This window comes from Cyprinodon variegatus, unplaced genomic scaffold (genome assembly GCF_000732505.1).
Source record: "Cyprinodon variegatus isolate N-32 unplaced genomic scaffold, C_variegatus-1.0 Scaffold949, whole genome shotgun sequence".
NCBI classification, from domain to species: Eukaryota; Metazoa; Chordata; class Actinopteri; order Cyprinodontiformes; family Cyprinodontidae; genus Cyprinodon; species Cyprinodon variegatus.
In genome coordinates this window covers 150,834-159,640 of record NW_015151402.1, presented here as the reverse complement: position 1 = coordinate 159,640, position 8,807 = coordinate 150,834, and the positions used below count along the sequence as shown (strand labels likewise).

The window sequence follows — 8,807 nt, the reverse complement described above, 5'->3', positions numbered from 1 at the left end:
AGAAGGGGAGGTGGGCGGGGCCCCTCAGATGATTGATAAATTTAAGATTTGAATATAATTAAAGAAATGTAACACTTATATTTTTGCATTTGCCACAAAATATTGAAAAAAAGGACTTAATGTGAAGAAAGTAAACAAAATCACAAAACATGATAGTGACATTTTTTTTGCAAGATTTTTACATTTGGCACCCCATATTTTGTATGAGTACTGTATAGATTTTGATTGTGTAATTGTCTTGATGATAGTGACTTTTAAACCAGACTTTTGATGTTACAGAAAGGAAGGAATGCCTTGAATGACCATAGATATCGGTGGAAATTCCCAATCCCTTACATCCTCGGGGATGATTTAGGTGAGTTAATTCAATGTGGAGGAGACTCTCTTGAATAATTTACTCTATCAAAACCCACTGACTGCTGAGTTAAAAAAAAAAACCAAACAAACAAAAAAAAAACATTTTGAAAAGTTCCAGATAAATAAATAATAATAAATCAATGAAAGCAAATTAGATACAATTGATTTAAGCTGATTTAAATGGTTTCAACAAAAAGAAAACAAGAGGTAAATTGGGTTCTTATCCCAGTGCTTTTAATAATTAACCTTTGAATAAAACCAGGAAAAGTGGTGAGAGAGTCAGCAGTAGGTAGTATTTTCTAAAAATATAAAGTCTAATTTACATGCCAGGAAACAGGACGGGCATTGGAAGAAGAACTGTACGATAAGAGCTTAAAAATATAAACAAATTTTATCCCAACCTTTAGTGAGACACAGTAATATCTTTCATGATTTGGGACTGTAGTTCACACATGTAATAAATACTTTGAACACAGGAATGAAATCTATGAAAGTAAAATGATTGTATTTTTTTTTGGCACCTGAATTGGCCTGTGTACATACTAGATCAATAAATAATATGTATGTGATAGCTAAAACAAAACAAAGATTTTAAAATCAGATTGGTTTTCCCATTTCATCATCACAGGCCGTTAAACCGCATCCAAACATCCAAAAGCTTCCTCGTCAGGAATTGTTTCTCTTTCACTTATTATCAATATTCCACATTGTTTAGGCTCAGGACTGTTTTGAATTTTCAATATCAACCCATTAATTTTTCTATCAGGGGAAGTTCTTTAATAGAAGGTAGCTATTTCCTTTTACTCTCTTTTCAAGCAGTTAATCCTAATCTTAATCCTAATTGAATGATGATCTGAATCAGCAAATTATCAGTAGGTCTCATGCTCTAGATATCGATAAAGGACTTTGGAGACTGTAAATGCTGATTAATACATTTAGGCTACATTTAATGCTGCTAGGTTGTTCTGTCATTTCCTCTACTGCTTTCAATAAAGCTGTCTTGAGATGTACACATTTCATGGAGCAAGTAGAGTGTTTGAGGATATAAATTATTTTTAAATTCTGGTGTGCTATTAATTGCACCAATCAATAACAATGAACACCATTATACTGTATTTGCACTGCAGTAGATCATACCTTAATGTCTTTATGATTACTTTATGGTATATAAGACAACTTTATTTCTTATCTATTCACACACATATATGTATATATATAACATTTTACTGTTGTTGTTTTTAGCCTGTGTTTGTACACGTACTGCTTTGATGCACCTTTTCCTTCTTTGGCACCTCCTGGTGTTTATTAGAGCTGATGGTACAAGTGGATATCTCTGTTGCGAGATCAATAAAGTCCTATCTTATCTCTAACACATGTTGTGTATAAAAAGTAAAACCTCTTGTGTTCTTTGTTTATTACTCCTCTGCTCAGATCTGAACGCTAAAGGCTGTGTCCACCAGGCGTTCGAGATGTATCGCCTCAAATCTTGTGTGGACTTCAAGCCTTATGAGGGAGAGAGGACTTACATCAAGTTTGAAAAGAGGGGAGGGTATGTCAGGAAAATTATTTTGTCTTTTCAAAACTGTAGAGGAGCAGTTGGGAACTCCCTGATTCAAGATATTATATACCCTAGGATCACAAATGTCGAAACTTTACAAGCAATATGAACTTAGCCATGGGCATGTGCAAGCTGGCCCTTTAAGTAGCCCCTAACCATAACACTACCACCACCATGCCTGACTGTCTGCAATATGTTCTTTTTTATTTTTACAAAACACGCTCTGTATAAATAAACTACATAAAAAAAAACAAAAAAAACCCCAGAAAAATTTAATTTTCTGCCAGGAACTTTTCTATTTGTTAAAAAAAAAAACCTTATCTGTTTTTTACAAAACTTTTTTCTCTAAATTTTTCTCTAAAGTAAATGACTCTAAATTGTTGCCCATTGTCGTCAGAACTCTCTTACCTAAATGGCTCTGATAAAAATGGTCGAAAGATCTTAAAAAACAAATTATGGAAAAGTCCTTCAAATAAGTGCAGTACTTTATACTGTGAATTTACGGACATTTCTTACATTGTGTCTTAGCTTTAACACAATTATAGTTAGACTAATACTGTTAAAATATTTGCATTTTAGTCATTTTGGGTCCATAGCACAGTTTTTCAAAACTCTTGGGGATTACTGGACGCTTTTTGGTAAATACGAGATGATTTTACAGTTCTCCATTTGGTGATGGCTCTCTCCATCTTAATGTGAAATTTACTTGATCAAAACCATCAAATGTGACCAAGAAGCAAAAAGAAAAAATCTGTATTGCCTTTTCACCCCAGTGTACCACAAACACAACACTGGTGAATAAACTGGTAAATGTCATCTGTTCTGTAATTTTAAGCCATTCCTCCTCCTGTCAGGTGCTTCTCCTCGGTTGGCGACCAGCAAAGTGGTCAGATCTTGTCTTTAGGAACAGGCTGTGACCACAAGGCTGTGGTGGAGCATGAGCTGCTGCACGCTCTTGGATTTTACCACGAACAGTCTCGTACAGACAGAGATGACTACGTGGATATTTGGCTGGACCAGGTGACGCCAGGTAACTTTGGAATAAGCACAAATAATAATGACACATTGTGTGACTGTCTTAAATATAAAATCCTTTGCAGGGTTGGAGCACAACTTCAACAAATACAATGACGACTTCATCACCGATCAAAACACTGCGTACGACTATGAATCTGTCATGCATTACAGACCTTTCTCCTTCAACAAGAATGAATCCATCCCAACCATCACCACCAAAATCCCAGAGTTCTACTACATCATCGGCCAGTACCGTGACTTTAGCAAGTTGGACACCCTCAGGCTCAACCGAATGTATAACTGCTGTAGGTATTCCTATTCCTATTTAGCAGCTGATTAGAAATAAAAATCTGAAGAACTAAAGCTCCATTTACACTACCCTTTGAAACCGATCTGTGCTGAGTTCGGACCGAGCTTGGATCAGTTAACCGTGTCGAACTTAGTTTCTTACGACCGTTTACACATCACGCTAGCACGGCTCCTCTCCTCCTTGTGACGATCTAATCAACATGGCAGCAACTGTAACATTTAGAAAATTTGGTTATAATTGTGATATTTTATTGTTTGTGGAGAGTCAGGAGAAGAAGACAGTCTTTGGTGAATTTACTTGACAGAAGCGGCTTTTGGGAAGTGGATACGACAAACGATAGTCTAATCAGGGCTTACAGACGCAGGAAAAGACAGATGTCGAGGTTCATCACACTGCTAAGCAGTTATGGGAGTAACGGCGTTGAAAGTACGTTACTAACGCCGTTACCTTTTTAGTAACCAGTAATCTAACTAATTACTTTGACTGTAATTATTATGCAGTTACCATTGCCATCATCCCGTTACTGCACATTACTCAGGTCGCTCAATTAACCTTTTTTTAATGGTAGGACTCATGCGCGCCTTGTCCTGAAAGAGGGGAGGATGAGATTGGCTGATATATAGTGAGATTCCGTCTGTCAGTTGGGTAGGTGGGTGTTCCCGCTGGCGGGGTTTAACATACAGCACACACAGAGAGATGGAGAGTGAGGAGGACTCCAGCAGCAAATCAGTGTTTTCCAGATGGAAATACCGGTGTTACGTCGAGCTGCGTTTCCCCATCAGATACGGTTTCCCCTGCATCTCTTCTCTGGGAGAAGTAACTAGTAACTAAAACTAATTACTTTTTCAAAGTAACGTGCCCAACAGAATCATCAGTGGAAATCGAGTGGCGAGGTAGGGAAGCTTGTATTTTTATGTCTAAAATTTTATGAATACGGATGCACACTTTGTTATCTCAGCCAAGCCAGAACAGAACTGCGCCGAGCCCTGCTGATGAACTAGTACCAATTTAGCTCAGTTCGGTAATGTCTGGTTTGCTCCGGTTCAGTTTTTTGTACCATTTACACTCAACAGTTATCTTGGTTACCGTGCTCAGACCAATCTCAGCACGGTTTCAAAAGGGTAGTGGAAATGGGGCTCAAGTGTCTTAGTTGTATCTTGCTTTTTCCCCAGCTGGCCCTCTGACCCTTCTGGATCAGTGTTCGTTTGAGTATGCAAGCATCTGTGGGATGATCCAGTCTTCTACTGACGATGCTGACTGGGTCCATATGAAGAGCAGCACTGGTGACGAGGATCATACGCTTCTGGGAAGGTGCAGAGGTCAGAGTGGAATTTGTTCACTTCTAAAATCCAACAAAGCTGCAATTCAGGCAATCTTAAAAAGTAAAAGTTCATCAACACTGCCCTTTTCCTTGGTTTCAGATGCGGGGTATTTCATGTACTTCAATACCAGGACTGGAGACCCTTTGCAGTCTGCTTTGCTGGAGTCCCGAACCCTTTACCCCAAAAGAAAGTTGCAGTGTCTGCAGTTCTTCTACAAGATGACTGGAAACTCTAAAGACAGGCTGGTGGTTTGGACCAAGATGGACGACGGCACAGGCACTGTCCGCAAAATGAAGAAAATACAAACTTTTTATGGTAAGCAGTGGACATCTTTACAGGAGCTAACTAGAGTTCCACCTTCAAACATACTTACCTACTTAATCTGATCCATTTTACATGTGAAGAGAATTTCCCCACATGTAATTTAGTACTTGCCTGAATAAAATGTTCAATATTAAACTTTCCTGAAGAATCAACACAATTACAGTGCAAATTTTAAGGGGCTGCTGCTGTCTTATGGCACGATTTTAGGATATGTAGTTTTAAGCCAATTATGTATTGTTTACACACAGCGAAGTACATCTCAACATGTAATACCATTTTTCTCAGCTTTTAGTTATGAATAAGCAAAATAAATGATTGGTTAAATAGTAAACTATCTGCAATATTTTGCTTCATTTTTAACAACAGTTTTTTTAGACAACAAAAAAAAAATCAAATACCTTTCGACATAAAGTAATTATTAGAGCAGACCTGAATATATAAAACACTACTGAACCTGATAACATATTAATTTTGCATTTTGATCACTTTAGCAACTTATTTATGTTTTCAGTATGTCTTTTTAGCTAATGAGACGAAAAAACGGTTTTACTCCCTTTTTTTATATAATGTCATCCTTAAATCTTCTCTTTCTGGCTTAAGGATAAGAACCCAAAAGTGTGCAGTTTTTAAATATATTAACAAAGAAAACACAGTGTTCCTTAGATATATCAAACTACATCCAACCATATTTGGTGTCCTTCACAAAATAATGTCCATACTGGAATAATAGAACTCTGCAAGGTAGTACTCTGATCAGATGTGACCAAGATTAACTTTGTGCTGACATGCAAAATGCTGTATCTGTGAAAACTACCAGGGTGTATCATCCTGAACACATTATGTGTCACATTATGAAGGAAAACTAATCCAAGTAAATGGGAACTTAAATATAGGAGAAACTATTAAAAAATGTCAGAAGGCGGAAAAAGACTTAAGACTATAATCCAGAGGTTTTTTGCAATTTTTTGCTTATAGCAAACAATTATAACCAGGATAAGGTTTGATGGTGTTGTGTAGGTCTAAGTCACAACTTTTATGTGTAAAGCTGATTACCACAATACTGAATAATATTTTTAAACTGACATGCATTACCTTAGTTCTTAAACAATAACCTTTGCTCTCTACCCAGCGGATGGTGAAAAGTCATGGAAGATCGCTCATGTTCCTTTGGAAGTTGGGGTTAAATTCCGCTATGGCTTCCAAGCCTCTGGAGGAGACCCCACTGCTTCCACTGGAGGTATCTATATCGACGACATCAGCCTGACCGAGACACGCTGCCCAAACGCCGTGTGGACGATCCGTAACTTCTCCAAGATCATGCAAGAAGCAGACGAAAACACCTTTATTGACAGCCCCCGTTTCTACAACCGCGAAGGCTACGGTTACGGCGTACGTGTCATGCCTTTGTCCAGTTACAGTGATTTCTCTGGGAACTATGTCGGGCTTTACTTCCACCTAGCCAGTGGGGAGAATGACGTTGTGATGAAGTGGCCAGCTGTAAACCGACAAGCCACCTTAGTGGTGATGGACCAAGACCCAGATATTTTGCAGAGGATGTCTTCAGCCCGCAGTCTCACCACTGATATGAGAACAAGTAAGTTTGTCCTGTTGCCCAGATGGAAAAGACAAAATGCGAATTATACAATATATATTGAAATCGCAGTTTATAGAGTTCATTCATGGAGCTGTTTTACCCACAAAAAAATAAGATGAAACAAACTTTTATCATGTAGCAACAGGACCTTGTTAGGGTTAGGATAGTCACTTTCTTAACGAATGTTTTTTTTTTTATCCTGACTACCCCCATGTTACTACAATTTTGTACCCAATTACAGAGTCACTTTTACACATTTCCACACTTTCCTTGATGGGTCGTTGGCTAGTCCCCTACAATTCCTTTTTAAACATCAATCTTTGTACTAAAATATTCTTTGTGTCATGATTTGTGGACATTAAGATCTAAAGAGAAGCATCATCTCCTGGTCAGACCCTGTATTTCAGTGAAAGGGTGGAGTCAGAGTAAATAAATATGCAAGAAGGGCTCACTCCAGTGGCTGGAAGTTAAAGGGGATTTTGCTGGGAGTTGGAGGGCAGTAGACTGCCATTCGGCTGCATTTGACTGGGAAGGGCCATTTTGAATGGCTGCTACTGTATAAAATATTTTCTTTAGTGACCAAGGATTGAGATGCTATGACCTACAGTCTCAAAGGTGCACTTGATCATGGCAGTAGAATAGTCCTCCTCGTTCATTGTGCTCTTGAGTCATTAAATACTTTAAGATAGTGGCAGGAATGGGAGAGGCAAGGCAAGATTAAGCTATAATTCAAGTTCATGTTATTTAAGCTTGGGAATAAATTTTTTTCTGCTCTGTTATTGTTCTTGTTGCTTCTAGATTCAGCCGGACAGTTGTTTTGGGACAATCCCTCTAAGGTGGGCAGGTACGACCCTTCCTGTGATTGCTACAGAGGTGAATCATGGGGCTGGAGGAACTTCATCAAGTACTTTGACCTCAAGAGACGCAATTACCTGAAGGATGATGACCTCATCATCTTCGCTGATTTTGAAGGTTTATTGCATTTTTCTCTCCATCAGTAAAAGCTTAAAGTCCAACGCCACCATAAAGCTGACAAGATTTGCATGTTTCTTCTCTATAGACATAACATCGCTCATCAAAACAGAAGTCCCGATTGTTTCCCATGAATAAAGTCATACAGGCTTTTATAACAAAGCCAAATGGTAAGTATTTACACACATTATTATTATTATTATTATATTTAGTGAGATAAACGCAGATAATAATGTGAAATGTTTCTTTTTTTTATGACAGGATGGTACAGCTGATATGAGAAAAAACATCTGTGAAGATAACTATATGGAAAGTGTTAGACAACATGTTATTAAACTGTATCATGAAATGTTAATAAAAGGCTCAAAAAAGAATGTTTTTTTTCTGTATAAATAGCTGACATGTTTAGTTAGCTTCAGCTAGGTGAATACACCCGGACGTGCAGGTGGCGTAGTGGTTAGTGTGCATGACCCATGATCGGAGGCCTCAGTCCTCGACTCGGCCAACCTGTGGTCCTTTGCCGCATGTCTCTCCCCTCTCTCCTACCACATTTCCTGTCAGCCTACTGTTGAAAAAACGAGCCGCTATTGCCAAAAAAAAAAAAAAAGTTGAATACACCCTAAAAAAAGCCCTGTTCAAGGGGTTTAGTGTTTTTCATGGCGGCTTTGAGGAAATAGAACAATAAATGACCAGTCAGAGGTCAGTAAAACTACTTCAAGAAAGAATGGAACCAACACATTTACCCCTGTCTTAAAGTACATTCAAAATCCATTTAGCAAATGCCTTTAATCAGTACTTTTGGAAATGTAGCAACAACAGAAATAATAATCCAATCAGCTATACAAGGTATGTATGGAAACTGTTTTCAAAAACTACCATAATTTAATTCGGAATTTATGCTATAGATCAGCAAAGTAGCTCAAAACTGTAAAGTAAATGAAGAACATTTGGAAAGGGTTAGGGTTAGTTTCTAGGGTGAGATGTGGCCAAAAAATCCTTTAAGCCAAATTTTAGAATATTATGTGTGAAGGCAAAAATTTACCATAAACATATCATTTTCAGGGTGAAACATGGTGTTGGTATCATTATGATGTGGGACTTTTTCAAATTAGGCGGAAAAAGGGGGCGGATGAAATGATTGGATTATGAATCAAACTTAAACCTGGAAGAACGGAGGCTTCTAAAGACTACTGGAGGGAAGGTTCATATTTATATAGATCGCCATTCATTAGTGCTGCCTGTGTCATGATTTTTTTTTAAGGGCTTGGACCCACATGTAGCAAAGCCACGCAGAGAGACACAGTATAAAAGTTCAACAGGTTTTATTGAAGAGTATATGAGTTCGGTGCAGAG

General features: G+C 37.9%; 1 protein-coding gene across 1 annotated transcript in view; it reads left to right on the top strand.

Moving 5' to 3' along the window:
- Positions 1-7,625, top strand: part of LOC107100249 (meprin A subunit alpha-like) — a 24,031-nt gene extending 16,406 nt beyond the window's left edge. Inside the window, exons 3-11 of the mRNA XM_015398667.1 lie at positions 280-355; positions 1,789-1,906; positions 2,770-2,945; positions 3,016-3,237; positions 4,415-4,561; positions 4,664-4,879; positions 6,018-6,482; positions 7,281-7,454; positions 7,543-7,625. Of these exons, the coding sequence (XP_015254153.1) occupies positions 280-355; positions 1,789-1,906; positions 2,770-2,945; positions 3,016-3,237; positions 4,415-4,561; positions 4,664-4,879; positions 6,018-6,482; positions 7,281-7,454; positions 7,543-7,592 (1,644 nt within the window). The 3' untranslated portion in view covers positions 7,593-7,625. The remainder of the gene's footprint in view (positions 1-279; positions 356-1,788; positions 1,907-2,769; positions 2,946-3,015; positions 3,238-4,414; positions 4,562-4,663; positions 4,880-6,017; positions 6,483-7,280; positions 7,455-7,542) is intronic.
- Positions 7,626-8,807: the final 1,182 nt, after the last annotated feature.